General features: G+C 39.7%; 1 protein-coding gene across 1 annotated transcript in view; it reads left to right on the forward strand.

Moving 5' to 3' along the window:
* The window catches only part of LOC124613987 (cytosolic Fe-S cluster assembly factor NUBP2 homolog), an 81,275-nt gene that overhangs the window by 29,707 nt on the left and 34,135 nt on the right, over positions 1 to 17,433 (forward strand). The window contains exon 3 of the mRNA XM_047142774.1: positions 4,275 to 4,384. Coding sequence (XP_046998730.1) covers positions 4,275 to 4,384 — 110 coding nt within the window. The remainder of the gene's footprint in view (positions 1 to 4,274; positions 4,385 to 17,433) is intronic.

The raw sequence follows: 17,433 nt of genomic DNA on the forward strand, positions 1-17,433 counted from the left end.
TGCATTCATGCCGATTTCCAGAATACACTGGAGGACTCTGCTCCTTCATATTCAGCTGTTGCCAAATGGACAAATAAATTTAAATTTGGTCAGGAGAGCTTAGATGATGATCCACACAGTGGTCGGCCAAGATGTGTCACTACTCCAGAAATCATTGCAAAAGTGCACAAAATGGTCATGGAGGATCGCCAATTGATAGTGCGTGAAATTGCTCACACTTGCCAGATGTCATCTGAAAGAGTATGTCACATTTTGACTGAAGAATTAGAAATGAAAAAAAATTATCTGCAAGTTGGGTACCACGACCCTTGACACTGGACCAAAAACGCATTATAATGGACATATCAGAACAATGTTTGGCCTGTTTTAGGAGAAACGAACAAGATTTTTTGTGCCGGTTTGTGACCACAGGTGAAACTTGGGTGCCCTATTATACCCCAGAGACAAAACAATAGTCAAAGCAGTGGAAACATGCTGATTCTCCACCACCAAAGAAAGCAAAGACAATTCCTTCAGCGGGAAAGGTCATGGCATCAGTGTCCTGGGATGTGAAGGAGATTCTGTTCGTAGATTGTCTCCCTACTTGGCAAACAATTACTGGAGAATACTATGCTAACCTCCTGGACAAATTGCAACAAAAGATACGCAAAAAAAGGCCAGGTTTAGCAAGGAAGAAAGTCATCTTTCATTAAGACAATGTGCACCTGCACTGTGCAGTCGCCGTGGCAAAATTACTCAAACTAAGGTATGAATTGTTGCCGCACCCACCATATTCACTTGATATGGCTTTGTCGGACTTCCATCTCTTCCCAAAATTGAAAATTTTTCTCAGTGGATGAAGATTCACTTCAAACAAAGAATTGATAGCCTGCGTTAACAACTGTTTTGCAGACCTGGAGGAAATTCATTTTCGAGATGGGATCAAGGCACTGGAACATCATTGGACCAAGTGCCTTAATCTACAAGGACACTACAATGAAAAATAAAAAAAGTTTCAGTGATGTAAGTACTTCTTTTGTATTCTGTTCTGAGAACTTTTCAAACCACCCTTGTATCTATCATGCAAACTGGATGAAATGTGATGAACTAAAGTCCCCTGCTGTTGTGAGAAGGATGCAATTGCCATCTTGTGCTGGAAAGGCAGAACTCCTTGGAGTCGCTGTACTTCTCATGACGTGACACTGCAGTTGGGCAACTTTGTGTGGCAGAGGGTGCTTCTTAGCTGTGTTTTATGGTACAGCATGTTGCTACCAATGTTATGTCGCAATGGGTCTTGTGTGGCAGAAGATGCTTCATAGTAATGTTACATGACAGAGAGTTCTGTGTATTAGTGTTTCATTTCAATGGGTGCTGTGTACATATGTTAAGTGGCAGAGGGTGCTCTGTACATTAGTTGTGTGGCAGGGGGTGCTCTGTACATATGTTGCATGAGAGGGTGCTCTGTACAAATGTTTTGTGGCAGAGGGTACATCTTACCTCTGCTGCATGGCAGAGGGTGCTTTGTAGTAATGTTACATTGAGAAAAGCTCACACAGAGGATTTAGCTCATGCCAAACTGATGATGGAGATGGGTGACTGGCAAGTGGCTCTAGCTCGTGCCGAACTCCGCTTCACTTGGGTGGACTGTGCCATATTGGTGCTGCAGTTGGCCAGCTGGTAAGTGATCATAGCTCACAAGTCTCATCATCGCCACAAGTTGTCACTCCAAATGTCACTTAAATATGCAACAAATAACATTTGTGTCCTGAGAACTTTAAGGCATGTGCTGCTTGAATCATTTAGGTACTGGAAAGTGTTGTTCTCTGATTGCTGTGCCAGATAAGTTGTCAGCTGGTAGATAATTAGTGCTACCCATGCAAAGCTGGGGTGGGTCGCTAGTCGTGTAACATTTAATGAAATAAAATGTGCTGTTAGTATGATCAACAGAGTTCATGTAACTGTGGTAAAATTCATGAGATCAATATATTCGAATGTCAAAGTCCACTAGAATAGTGATGACTGCACAGGCCAATACAAAATAAAATTACTTTTCTAAACCTAAGTCTACAAATGAACAATATTATTATCATTACTGACTGGTCATTCTCTGTAGCTAGACATGGACAAAATGAGTGTAATGGCAAAGAAGGGATAGTTAAAAGATAAACATGAAAGGAAAATTAACAAAGACCCTTAGGAGATCACATATTATTTACAACAGATTTGTTTCAGATTTGTAATATTCAAATCATCAAAGTTAAGTTTTATTTCCTTTCTGTTAATCATACACATTCTGACCTTGTAGAATGTTAAAGGCTTACTGGACACAGAAGTTGCTTTTTATTTGTTTGGCAAACTTGGATACAAGAAGGATCAACATACAATTTATGCAGCCTTCAGGACCTCCAAGGTCACTTCATTGGCCCAAATGGGAGGGTATTTGCTTGTTCCAATTCCACCTGCACTTGCTGTTGTTGAACCTCACGAAACATTAACTGGAAGAACTTAGTAATTTTCAGATGAGTGTATGTACTCAAGTCAGAAAAAAGTAAAACTATAATAATTTATGTTTATTGTTTGTAGCATTGATTGAAGAAATGGAATTAGATTACGCGTCTTTCAGTACTGTGGGTTGAGACTGTTTCTTGTGTAAATGTAATAAAATTCCACTTCTGTCGAATGTATATTGTTCAGGACCTTTGAAATGTCAAGGGGTTTTTTTAAATCAAAAATTAAAATCAGTTATCTGTTAGAGAGAGAGAGAGAGAGAGAGAGAGAGAGAGAGAGAGAGAGAGAGAGGAGGGGGGGGGGGGGGGGGGGACCAAAAACCCTGTCAATTTTATTTTCCAAGTGGCAGCCCATGCTTTACTCACCCAGACACCTGTAAATTTTAAAGCACTGCTTCCGGGATGGGGATGTGCTGACTCCAGATCGAAGGATGAGGGTCAGTGTGCCGCCCAGCCTGGATGTGATTTTTAGGCTGTCTCCCACGTTGAAATAGGTGAATAGTGGAGTGGTAACAAATCCCGTCTCAGTTACAGGATTCGGAAACATTTAGCAGACATTCACACACTTTCACAGGAATTAAGCTACACACAAACAGTTGGGACACACATATTTTGTCCTGACGGGTAACGGGTTGGCAACAGAGGGGACATCTGGCCACCCCTTAAATTAACCATGTCAAATCTGTTAATAATCGTGCTGACTCTGCACAGATGTGGTACAAAGGCACAAGAAAAAGAAGAAAGTAACCCATGCTTTGAGAATTATTTTGGACAAAATTATTGTGTATTATCACTTTCCCTTTGTGGTAAATTCTGTGTACTGTCGACCTTTTTTTTTTTTTTTTTTTTTTTTTTTTTTTTTTTTTTTTTTTTTTTTTTTTTGTGTGTAATATAAAATACAAAAATGTAAGTATACATTTTTCTTGCATTGGTAGTATTGCCTAAAGGTATGACACTTTTTCCAATCTTTAAACTATAGAGTACACAAGTTTCAAATTTCATACAGATTGGGTGATAAATAAGAAAATGTTAATATATTTTCAAAATGTTGGCAAGTGTCATTTTGAATCATCGAAACGTTAAAATGATAAAGTTTCCAAACATTGAATAGGCATAAAATGAAAACACACAGAGATAAAATGTTAAAATTAGAAATGGTTACTTATCTCCATAGAAAAAACAAGTAAGTGGACATCTCATCTAAATCTTAGATGGTAGGTTAAAAAAATGCTTTTTTTCTGGTTAAATTGACATGGAATGGCCCTATGTTATGCTTGTGTTCTTTGCCATTTGAGTCATTACCGCAGTATTTCCCTTATTGTGATAGCTGTCAGATATACATTGCTTTTGGTGGAAGGGGGCTGTACAGTGGGGATTGGGGGGGGGGGGGGGGTCTGTTTTATGTACTTTTGCAGTTAACTGTAATGTGAAAGCAGACATTTATTCTTTTTTAGATTAAATGTGAATTGTACGAATCATATTGCCCTGGTCCAACCAATAGAAGTTTCTGGTGTGCAGAATAGATTCAAAGTTTTATGTAACCACATTACAGTGAAGTAATTTAAATTTATGAATTATTGTTTTTTTTTAGTACTACTTTAAATTATAATCAAAATTAGTTTAACAGAAACTTGAGTCATTTTATATTAGTTTAAGAATCTCTGTGTAGATATTCATCTGTAGGGCTGCTGACCAACACAGAGTTAAAAAAGAATTTAATTTCTATCCCTTCCCAAATCTCAATATGTACTATTTTGTAGTAAATTATCATTTTGTCTGACTTTCCAGGTGGGTTCCTGTGTATGCCGACAAAGAGAAGCAACTGGCAGTTATGTCAATAGGATTCCTTTTAAAAAATGACAATGATAGCATTGTATGGAGAGGACCAAAGAAAACAGGTGAGATATGCAGGCACACTGATGCTGTTACTTGTCTGTTGATTTCGGTGACTCACTGCATCCAGCACTTTCTCAACTTAGTAATACATCTCACACAATACTCTCCTTTCACTGCGAAAGGAGCAGAGAAATAATGTCAAACTGAAACCTTTTGTGTCAGGGTAAGGTTTGCTAGAGCTTAGTTTGCAAAAGGCATAAATCTTGGTTAGAAAGCCAGTTCAACACACAGTTTTAATCATTTCGCATTGATTACTCCAGTGCATGACATACAGTGTTTGCTTTTTTAGTAAGTACAAAAGTGACAATTTTAAATTGTAAGGCTGTCAGTTAGGTAATATTATGTGACATATTATAAGGTTCATTCAAATAAACCTGGTCAGTGCATCTGCCGTTGCTTTAAATGTAACATGTTCTAATGTTTCTCGGGCGACAAGGGTAATCAGCTATGTTGATCTCCCACAAGCTTCTTTTCCAAAGACTATAGCTGGTTAAGGGAATTTATTAAAATACTTCTCTATTCTTGAAATAATTTTGGTACTCGTATAATACTTTTCAGTTCAATCACTATATATTTTCAACTTTCACAGATAATAACTTCTGCAAGCTAACTTATTCCTTAAATGTTAGACTCATTTACTCATATTGAAATAGCATACATGTGTCTTGCTTTGTTCATAGCCAAAACATGAAGCACTTCAAAAGTCTCTAGTCTCAAGCAAGTCCAATACATGAATGTGTGTAGCACTCTATATTCAACTGTTCAGTAGTCGTTTTTACAATCATCACAGACACTAACACATCAAAGAATACGACATAATTATTCATTGAGTTCTCCTCACATCTTCTGTGGCGCTGGCGGCAAACACTTGTCGTCATCAGTGACTCGCCCCTCTTACAACCTTCACATAGAAACATGTGGATCGGTAGAAACGTTCTCACTCTCCCACACTTGTACCTAAAATATTGGGTGTTCGAGTCGGTTGAAGGCTGAGTGTTTCTAGAATTTACACTGAAATTCTTGAGACACTACAGTGGCACCACGTAACTGTGGCTGTGGTGGCGCCATCTATTGGTGGAGAGACTGATGCATGTAAACTTTTGATGTTGCGTAGTGCCAGTGTGGTTTCACACCAAAGAGAAAGTGGTCGGTGGTCACACAAGTTATTGTCCACTACCGAACATGCAGGCGAGTGAGCAGGAACAACAAACAGCGATTCAGTTTTTGGCAGCGGACGGAGTTGGAGGCCGTGAAATATATTGATGGATTAAGGCCATGTATAGTGAGTACAGTCTGAGTCGTTCAAGTGTTGTGGAATGGCGCAAATGATTCCTTGAGGGGCGCAAGTCACTGGAAGACGATGCTCATCCTGGACAGGCTCATCGTGTCGTCACACTGGAAATGGTTGCGGAAGTGAATGCTTTAGTCTTGGACAACTGCAGAATCACCGTGGATGAGATCCGTTGGTTATTGGGTATTAGCGTGGGCCCTGCCCACACCATAATGCATCAACACTTGAACTTTCGAAAAATCCGTGCGCAATGGGTTCCCCACCAACTGTCTGTCGAACAGTGCTATACTCAAATGGCGCTGTCTTTCAGTCATCTGCAACGTTATCATGAGAAGGAATGTAGCTTTCTGTTGCTTATTGTCACAGGTGATGAAACATGGTGTCACCATTTTGAACCAGAAAGCAAGCATCAGAGCAAGCAGTGGAAATATGCGACTTCACCACCTCCAAAGAAATCATAGAATGTGCACACCAGTTCTGGTAAAGTCATGATGTCCTCCTTTTTTGACTACAAGGGACCAGCGCTTGTCAAGTTCCCGGAACGGGAACCACCACCAATGGCCAGCGTTATCAAGCCGCTTTACAGAACCTTAGACAAGCCATCAAATCGAAACACCGAGGCATGTTGTCCAATGGCATTATCCTCCTGCGTGATAATGCCTGCCCACACAAGCCCAATGCGGTGGAGACGACATTGCTGCAGTTTTGGTGGAAAACACTGGAACATCCACCATATAGTGCCGACCTTTCACTGTGTGACTCTCATGTGTTTGGACCTCTAAAACAAGCTATTCGCAGACATCGATTCACAATGGATGACAAAATGTGTGACTGGGTCCAGGCCTGGATCTGACAGCAGCCTACTAGCTTCTTCAGAGATTGAATCGACTGGCTAGTGTGGCAATGGGATAAATGTGCCAACAGTTTTGGCAACTATTTTTGAATATGTATACTGTGTCAATAAAATCATTACCATTACCTTACGCTATTGATCAGGTTGCATTTGACCTTATATTAAGGAAATGGGAGAGTAAAATTTTCTAAGAGCGAGCAGATGTTGTTATTCAATCATGTGGAAGTATCAACAAGTGCCAGCTGGGAACTGTAAACACTTCAGCTCCAACATTCTGTTGGGAATACAGCAAACTCGTCACTCTTGAGTGAAACTGCGAGCGAGCTCAGCAGAAAATCATTAGAAGAGTGTGGACCAAACTGCCCTCATAAAATCGTGTAAGATACATTAGGTGGTACACAACACCACCTAGCTGGGGTTTGACTAAATAGTAAATACACTGTAAATAATTCAGTAAGTGAACATAGCGGAACTGAAGACCTCTGATGACTCAAGAAGAGCAGAACTGATTCAGTCATTATGAATGATGTAGAGTAGAGCCTCTCCTCATAAAGTACTCCACACCCACTAGCCTAGAGCACTCGATCAGTAGGATGAATGGTGTTCATGTCATTCACACTTGATTCTCTGGTTGTGGTATGGTGACATGTTGTGTGTTAGACTGTTCTAGTGTTGGTCTTTGTGTGAGACTGCTCTAGTGTTGGTCTTACACTTGCTGCCTTATGAGGAAAATGAGCAATATGTAGCCATGGATAATGAAGTCCAGCATCCAGTACTGGTGTCAGCACACCAGCTAACATGTTTGGTTAGTCCAGGGGTCTACAATCATGGCTCTGGTCTAGGGAGGAAGCTACTCTCAAACTCCAGGATCACATGCATGGGACAGCCTACCATACCATGAACTGTTTCCCTTGTTGCTGGCTCACTCCTTGTAGTTGAATCTAAGTCTGAACCCTTCATGAGATCTGTCACCTGATCTAATGTCAGATGTATTTACTTTTACCCTTTTTTTAAAAAATAATAATCTGGTAACCATAGTTGATTCTCTTGAAGTAGAGGTGCCTCTGAAATCCCATGTATAGTTGAGGAAAGGCTTGACTTCATGTTCTGCCGCTGTTATTGGCACAAAAGAAGATAACATACTCATATCATGGAAAAGCACATCCACTACTTTCCTTTTACAAACACACATTTTCTTGAATGTGTGTGTACAGATCTTTAGAGGTACTTGTGAATTAGAGTAGAACACAACTTTTCTTACTAGATATGCCTTGAGGGGTCAACATGATGTGCCAGATGGCCTAAACCTTCGCTAATCTCTTTTCCACTGCCTCATCTTACCCTTTCCCTTCTCTTCTGTCCACATCACTTCTTCCTTGTCCATATCATGTATGGCCTTGTCCCCTTACCACACCACTGTTCCTCCTTCCACCCCCATTAGTCCAGTCAAATGATGCTCAAAAAAGCCAAATAGCGGAAAGTTTTGTAGAAGTTTTTTTTGAAAAGCCTTCGAGGGTGTTGAACACAATTTTTTGAAGTCCCACCAAAATTTCAGCCTGAAACAGGTTACAAATGGAAAAAAAAAAAAGAAAATGAACTTCTTTGATTTTTCGCTTGTAACTCTGAAATGACGCAATTTTCAGCAAAGTTGACTATTCATGAAAATAAAGACAATTAAAGTTCCTACAAAATACTGCTGAGTGACTTTTTTTTTGTCAGACCAGCCATAGTACATGAATTGTTTGTTAGTGCAATTTCTAAGCTCAGGACGTACCCCTGATGCCCTTACAGTAGTTTGTTGCACATCCATTGTCGAATTCCATCCTCTAGTAGTATCATGATGTTATTGGAGTGGTTGATGGTTGACACTTGTCTTGGTGGAAGTGTAAGAAGTTTGTGAGATGCTAATCACCTCCCCCTCCTGACAGGGGGAAGGCTGGTCCTATATGTTGGTCTCCTGTAGTGGCAGATGTTTGAGTTTGCCCTCGGATGGATGCTTAGAGCATATCTGCAGTCAGTAGTGGATAAAATGTCGTACATAATGAGTTCAAGTGGGACATGTTCCGTGCTATGTTGTACGGTATGATCGGAGAAAAGTGTCATCACTTACACCAAAAGTGGGCTTGAAGAATGCTCTTGAAACAAGTAAGAAGGGGAAGAATATGATAGCTGCCCTTAGAAGAGCAACATTTTCATTAAGGTTCATGAACCATGTCAAAGAAAATACACTAACGAAAAACTATAACTGGCATTCAAAAAGAAATGAGCCGGAGGCATAATTACAGAAACCAGTACCTGTATGTTAGAAGTATTGACCCTGGCTGTTGAGAGACTTGTCCCACTGTGATACAAGGTGGTGAATGGCTGTCTCATAATATTCCTGGGGCTGCGATGTTAACCAGTTCCTCACGTACAGCTGGACGTTGTAATCCGAGGTGAATCATTTACCCCTCAGAGTCGTTTTAAGGGTACCATAAATGGCATAATCAGAGGGAGAGAGGTCCAGACTGCATGAAGGGGGCTGAGAAACTCCCATTTGAATTTCTGCGGGAATGCCACAACTGTGTTGGCCGTATGAGACCTTGTATTCTCATGAAGCAGAATGACCCCACTGGTGAGATTGCCGGGTTGTTTTGATTTGATCGCGTGGTGAAGGGTGGTCAAGGTTTGCGAGTAACACTGGGGATTCACTGTTGTCCCGTGCTGCAGGAAGCGAATTAGAAGGGGGCAATCTGGGTCAAAGAAGAATGGCAGCATAACCTTTCCTGCACTCATCTGGATGATAAAGTCCAGCTGTAAGTGCAGAACTGATTATCATTGCAGCCCCGGCAATTTTATGAGACAGCCATTCACTGCCTTGTGTCACAGTGGGACAAGTGTCTCAACAGCCAGGGTCAATACTTCTAATATACAGGACTGGTTTCTGTTGTTGTGCCTCTGGCTCATTTCTTTTTGAACGCCCCTTATAATTGTTTTGGAGGCTAAGAGGGCTGTGGCTGGTTGCAGCGGAAAAGATACTCGATCTGTTCAACCAGATTTTGATTTCAAAATCAACAATTTTTTGTGTGGGTTGGCTATTACACCACAATTTCTGGCTCAACAAAACAAGCTCCCAGCCAATCATTGTAACCTAATGTATTGTATGGATTAGCTGCGGCTGCGATAGGCTGCTCTGAACCTTGCTGAGAGACAAAGCAATGATTTACGATACTCAGTAATATGTTGAAATGCAACAGTCCCTGTTGTTGTTGCAGCAGATGCCCAGGATCACATCTAACAGATGAAGGTCTTGCATGGGAATCCAAAGCAAGTTTTTTTTTTTTTAGGGTGGGTGGGGGGTGGGAGGTCCATATGCCACAGAAATTGATAGTGCTATGCATCAAATTTTCAACTAGCTCAGTCAAAATAATGAGGAGTGTCAGTTTTACATTAAACTGTTAACGGAGCAGATCTGTGGTTACTAACATCAAGATTGAGAAAACTCAACTGTTGAAGTATGGAATTAATAAAGTGACTGGCTCATCTGCGACGATATCAACTGTTGTTTGTTTCAAAAGCACTGAGGAGACAATTCTTACAGATAGGTGTATCAGTCAAAAAGTTTATTTCCACAGGAAGTGTGTGTATGTATTGAAACAGAAGCAGGTATACATGGTGAAGATACCAATCGCACTCTTATCACACAGCAAAATATCCCTCTCCAGACCAGTTCCTTGCAGAGATCGATATCCTCCTCCCTAATACTGTTCAAAATTTCATTAATCAACTAGCGATGCAGGAGAAGCAACAAAACTTCAATAAATGAAAGACCAAAAGTATGGTCACAGCACACAGCACAATGGCAGTTGAGAGATTCAACTCTTTCTTGTCACCATTGGAAATTGGCCTCTCCACATTCGTGTATAAGGTGACTGGCTCTCACAAACTATTTCATGTACTGTCTACTTTAGGACAAAGGATCAGTATGTTGTGAGGTGTTTGCAATGATACCAAAGGAACTGGAATTCGATCCATCCACATCATTTCAAGTTGTCTTCAACAATGTTGACTACAACACCCAAAAAACCACACGATGGTAAGCCATATTTCAGATTGTTCTTGTTATAATTTTGCATTTTGAAATCTCGTGACCAAGTTATTGTAACAAACACTGTACACTGGTTTCAACTCTAATTATTTACCTATCACCTGGTATGAACTGAAATTAGTCACCTTTTATCTTACTTAGCTGTAACGTACCTACATATGTTCTCATTTTGCTGATGAATCAAGTAAAGACAGAGGCATTAGTGCACAAAGCATGAAGAGGATGAAACTTCTTTGAATTTTTTTAATAATTCATTTATTAATGATATAATATTATGATAATTATTAGTATTGTTACCAGCTGCAAACTAAATCATAATGATTGTCATTTGCATAAATTATTTGAACACCTTTTAGTTGTAGGAATGGTGAAAGCGATCATTTTGCCGTTTGAATGAACATCACAGCATACTGCAAGATGAGTAGTTGGGTTTTAGTGGTGGCACCTGAAATGATGTTCAGACAAATTTTTTTTTTTTTTTTTTCCATGTTTGACCCACCTCCAGGCCTAAATTTTGAAAATTGGATTCAGCACCCTTGAAAACACATAGGAAGCTTGTCAGAAAAACTCCTACAAAACTTCCCTGTAAGAATTACCATTTGACTAAATTATGTGGACATTCGTCTCTCTCTCTCTCTCTCTCTCTCTCTCTCTCTCTCTCTCTCTCTCACTCACTCACTCTCTCTCTTTCTTTCACCCCCCGTCCCCCCTTTTCACCTCCCCCCTCTCCCTCCCTCTGTTTTCCTCTTTTCCATCCCTCTCCCTCTTTCTCTCTTCCCTCCCTGTCTCCTTCTTCATCTTCACATTCTTCTTCTCCTCTCCCACCTTTCCTTCCCCCCCTCCTTCTCCCATCTCCCTGTCTCTTATATGCTCTACCCTCTGAATTCCTTCTGCCTTGTTGTGCAGCGACTGGATCATCTGTCAGAAGACCTACCCTGCACTATCCCATTACCCTCTCCCCCCATCTCGTGCATCCTTCCCTATCCCCTCTCCACTTTCATCTGTCCAGGCACCTGCTATCAGTAATCAACAGTCAATCTTACCATGGCCGCGGATGTATGTGTTCGGGCACCAGTGTGGTTGTGTGTGTATGTATGTGTACTTCTGCTACAGAAAGAGCAAGAAGTGGAAAGCTAGTGCAAATATTATTTTCTGTTGTGTGTTTCTATGCACCACACATCAGTCAGTTGTGAGTGAGTGGTTTTTTTCCCTTTGTTTTACATAAATATGAGAATCAGAAATTGGGAAGAGGAACAAATGCCTTTTTCCTTCTGGCCATGATTAGGACATGCAAAACAGGTCACAAAAGCTAAATGCTATGTAATCACACTTCAGGTACAGAATCTACTCACTAAAAAAAGTAGAACAAATTGTAATAAGGAGCTCAAGTGCATTTTTAACCCAAAAACGCAGTATTTCGCTTCCAAGCCAAAAAATTTTCTCCTTGTCCCTGTATGTTAGACGAGTGGAGCTCAAACTTGTGAAGAAGTTCTGATACTATCTTGTCACTTGGTAAGCAAACACTAGAGACTGACACACCTCAAACAAAATTAGTAAAATGTTGCTGGCTATTATGCTGTGGTCAAATGGATTTCATGTCTTTCAGTTATTTCATCTCTTTCAGTTATTTCATCCATTATCTTTTAGCAGAGCTTCATAGAGCAAAGTAGATTTGCAAATTTTGAAGCCAGTGTAAGTTCATCATGTAAATGATATTGTTAATATTCCTGTTACTGCACCTGGTAACTTCATATTTTTGAAAATTGTTCATACTTGTATACCATTTCAACCATTTCAAGTATAATTAACTATTGACTGAAGACTGTGTAGTAATATTGATCAAGAAAAAAAGAAAAGAAGAGGATGAGGAGAAGAAGAAGGAAAGGAAAACATTTGCAGGCAAGTCATACAACGTACTTTTCATGTTTTTATTTGCAAACAAATATTAAGCAGCTCCACAATATTTCCTTATCTTCTGCAGTAATAACCTGAAAAATTCTCGTGATACAGAAATAAAATTTTTGTGGGTTTATAATTTGCAGAAAATTGAAGAAAAAAGCATGTATCTCATCTGAAAATATATCTCTGTCACCCTGAAGATTGACACAATTGGAATCCAAAGAAGCTTTTATATACCATCTCCAGACTGATGTTAATATCAGTACATTTACATCAGTGAACATGTTAGTTAGTAACACAAGTGAAATATTTAAATAATGTGTTTTACCAGATAGTTTCTCAGTTCGATCTCAAATATATATAATGCTACTTAAGGACTCACTTGTAAGCTGTATAGATTTTTCAGGTACTCAACACATTGTCCTTTGATAAACTTACAAGGCCTTTGACTGGTATCAGCCTTTGACAAATGAGCAGAAATGTCTGTATCTCAGTAAAATAAGAGTTTTCTAGTTTCATGTACACACAGTGTTGTTTCATGCACATGCAGCAGTTTCAAGAAATTGCTACTGTAGGGGTTGCCCACTGCTGGGCTGGAAACACCAGTTGTTTTGTCAGGGTGTAAACCAAGGGACAATAAAACAATATTCAAAATTATTCTATTTATTACTCAGAATACAAGTCATTTTTGTGTCTTTTGCAATGATTGGTGGCTCCGTAATCTAGAGAGGAATCCATTGAATGGAACAGCAGAGTCAAGGCTGCCGAGAATGCTGCATCAGCTCAGAGTGGAAGTCAGTGACATCAGGTTGCAGCAGCTTGCCACCCACTGGTGAGGTAGACGTGCTTCATCAGTAGCCCAACCTGGAGATGACAGTGACTGCAATGTGGGTGTTTGATTCGCAGTCCACTTTGGGGGGTGCTCAGTTCCTCCCAGACCACTGCCCACATTGTCCTATTATGTGGACCACAATTTCAGATGCTGTGGTAATGTGCTGGATGCTGAAACTGGCCCACCATTTGAGGTGTTATATGCCATTTAGACAAACAACATTTCACACTCTGTGTGCAGTACAAGGAAAGATGATCGTGACAGAACAATATCAAATAGGGAGTAAGTCACAGAATATATACTGTGCACGGGTGTTTGTTTTCGTATGTGCAGACAGTCAACATCAGGTATGGAATATGAGAAAACGGCAAGGTACAACGACAAACAAATGGCTTCACTTGCTGTGGCTGGGACCTTTTACATTTTAGTATCCTGACTTGACCATCAAAGAGCAACCACACTCTGCAAGAGTTAAAAAAGACAAGATGGTTTTGTGACAAATGCAATATATTGTAATCTGGAATGCCATGTTGAGCCTTAAAGGCATGCATAGTACGAAAACTTTTGTTCTACTCTAATTCACAAGTCGCTTTAATGGTTTGTACACCCAAAAATATATGTTTGTAAAAGGAAAGTACTGTATGTGCTTTTTATGAGTAGAAGTTATCTTCTATTCTCCCAATAACAGCTGCAGCACACAAAGAAGTCAAGCCTTTCCTCAGCTTCACATGGGATTTCAGAGGCACTACTTAGCAGGACCTCTACTTCTAGAGAATCAACTATGGTAACCAGATTCTTTTTTAAAAAGAAGAAGAAGGGGGGGGGGGGGGGTAAATACATCAGACATTACGTCAGGTGACAGATCTCATGAAGTGTTCGGAGTCAGCTTCAGCTACAAGGAGCGAGCCAGATGCTACATAAAACCTTAAACCAGTGGTTCCCAACAGGTGGTCTGCGGACCCCTGCGGGTCCGCGAGCTATGCCAGAGGGCTACGCAAGATGATATTAGAATAAAAAATATGTTAAATATATTTCATATGATAACAGATTTTTTGTTTTGGATGCTCAATATTTTTTCAATAATGAATATGTCAATGTTTTTTCTAAGTACCAAAAATAGAAAATGTATAAAAACACTCTTAATTTGGCTTTTTTAGGTACTTGATATGACAAGGTACCAATCATGCTCGATGAGGGAGTCCTCGGGAAAATTTTGTTGGGAACCTCTGCTTTAAACCCACAAGGGAAACAGTTCATGGTATGGTAGGCTGTCCCACGCATGTGATCCTGGAGTTTTAGAGTAGCTTCTTCCCTGGACCAGAGCCATGATGGTAGACTTCTGGACTAACCACACATGTTGGGTGCTGTGCTGACGCCAGTACTGGATGCTGGACTTCATTATCCATGGCTACAGATTGCTGGATGACCAAGAATGAAGTACTTGGATTAAAAGAGATGTAATCAGGGGTGTTATTTTTCACCCCTTCTGTTCAGTCTATGCATTGAAGAAGCCGTGATAGAAATAAAAGAAAGAATGTAGAGTGGGATTAAAATCAGTGTGAAACAGTATCAGTACTAACATTGCGATCTTTAGTGAAAACAAAAAAGAATTACAGGACTTGTCGAATAGAAGTTGCCATGTCCTGATGGATTCCAAATTTGTTTTTACAAAGAGTGCTCTACAGCATTGGCCCTTTTCTTTGCTTGCATTTATTGTGAATCTCTCACCCAGCACGATGTCCCAAGTGACTGTAAAAAAGTGCAGGTGACCGCTGTATATAAGAAGGGTGAAAGAACAGTCCCCCAGAATTACAGATCCATGTCCTTAACACCGGTTTGCTACAAAATTCTTGAACGTATTCTGAGTTCAAATATATTAAATTTCCTTGAGACCAAAAAGCTTCTGTCCATGAATCAGCATGATTTTAGAAAGCATCACTCATGTGAAACTCAGCTTTATCTTTTCTCACGTGATATACTGCAGACTGCGGATGAAAGGCAACAGGCAGATTCCGTGTTTCAAGATTTCCGGAAAGATTTGCACAGTGACCCATTGCAGACTGTTAATGAAGGTACAAGCATATGGAATAGGTTCCCAGATATGCGAGTGGCTCAAATACTTCTTACGTAATAGAACCCAGTACGTTGTCTCAATGGTGAGTGTTCATTAGAAACAAGTATTGTTGGGAATGCTCCAGGGAAGTGTGATAGGACCACTGTTATTTTCTGTATACAGAAATAATCTGGCGAACAGAGTAGGCAGCAATCTGTCATTTTTTTTTTTTTTTTTTAAATTGATGATCCTATGGTGTACGAGAAGGTGCCAAAGCTGAATGACTGTAGAAAGATACATGATGACTTAGACAAAATTTCTAGTTGGTGTGATGAATGGCAACTAGATCTGAAAGTAGAAAAATGTAAGTCAATAAGGATGAGTAGGAAAAATAAACCCACAACATTAAAACACAGTGTAAGTAGTGTACTGCTTGACACAGTCACACCATTTAAATATTAGTGCGAAACATTGCAAAATTGTATGAAATGAAACAAGCATATGTGGACTGTGGTAGGGAAGGCAAATGGTAGACTTCCGTTTATTGGAAGGATTTTGGGAAAGTGTGGTTCATCTGTAAAGGAGACTGCATATGGGACACTAGTGTGACCTATTTTTGATTACTGTATGAGTGATTGGGATCCACATCAGGTCAGATTAAAGGAAGACATTGAAGCAATTCAGAGGTGGGCTGGTAGATTCAAACAACATGCTAGTGTTGTGGAAATGCTTCGGAAATTCACATGGGAATCCCTGGAGCGATGGCAGCATTCTTTTCAAGGGACACTATTGAGAAAATGTAGAGAACCAGCATTTGAAGCTGACTGTAAAACACTTCTACTGCAGCCAACATAATTTTTCACATGAGGGCACAAAGGTAAGATATGAGAAATTAGGGCTCGTGTTGAGGCGTATAGACAGTCGTTTTTCCCCTCGCTCAGGAAAAGAAATAGTTAGTTATGTACAGGGCACCCTCCGCCAAGTGGTGTAGAGTGGCTTGCGGAGTATGTACGTAGACGTAGATGTAGATGAAACACATCCGATTGATAGGCACTCACTAAGCTTTTCCCAATGTGTTTGATTTGAAAAATGAACAGTACTTGTCCCCCTGTCCAATAATCACCAGCATTTTTGCATGGACTTCTATCAGTACATTAATAGTTAGCCATTATTATAATTTTCTTTGGTATTTATGTCATTTCAAGGTGCAGCTTCATTTTATTTGTGAGTTTCCCACTAGTTATACTGACGTATGCTTTCACTGCTGCTGTTGGGCGTCTTGGTTGATTGAGATATCTGCTGCAGGAGTGCTGCACGAATTTGTATTAGTTAATTGGCATTGAACTGTGACCACACCAGTTGTGCAGTACTCCCGTTACTGTAGTTGAACCACAGTACATCACAAAAATAGTTGTTTACCCAGTCTACATAAATCAGTAGACTTGAAGTTCATGTTGAAAAATTACTTTATTATGTTAACTAATCCTTCTGCCACTTCTTGGTAGAAGAACATTATAAGAAAATGAAAAGCACAATAATGTATACTTTCTACAGGATTAAGTTATTCAGATTAACTTGTTTTTGGCTTACAAGGCTATCATCATACTTTGACTGACTATCGTCTTCAAAGAAGTTACAATGTTCATAAAAAATATTGGAAAAGATGTAACTCGTCTAGACTGAGGCACAAAAACACAGTAAATGACATCTTTGACAGTGTGGTGGTAACGGAATTTAAAAAGTAAAATGTTGAACAATAAATAAATCTAAAAGGAGCAAACTAGGAAAAACATTAACACTGAATTTGAAAAACAGTTCCTATGTAACAGTTTACAATAAACAAACAAACCTGTGAAAATAAACTTAGTACTTGACTTACATGAGGTATTAGCACACGGAAATTGATCCAGAAATGAGGTGAAAGAAAGAATTAATAATTGTAACAACAGGATTGTCGAGTACATAAACAGTCACAGTAAAATAAAAAGAAATGAATAAATACATGTACATGGAGGAATAGGTAGGAACAGTGTTAG

Source organism: Schistocerca americana, chromosome 4 (assembly GCF_021461395.2).
Source record: "Schistocerca americana isolate TAMUIC-IGC-003095 chromosome 4, iqSchAmer2.1, whole genome shotgun sequence".
Lineage (NCBI taxonomy): Eukaryota > Metazoa > Arthropoda > Insecta > Orthoptera > Acrididae > Schistocerca > Schistocerca americana.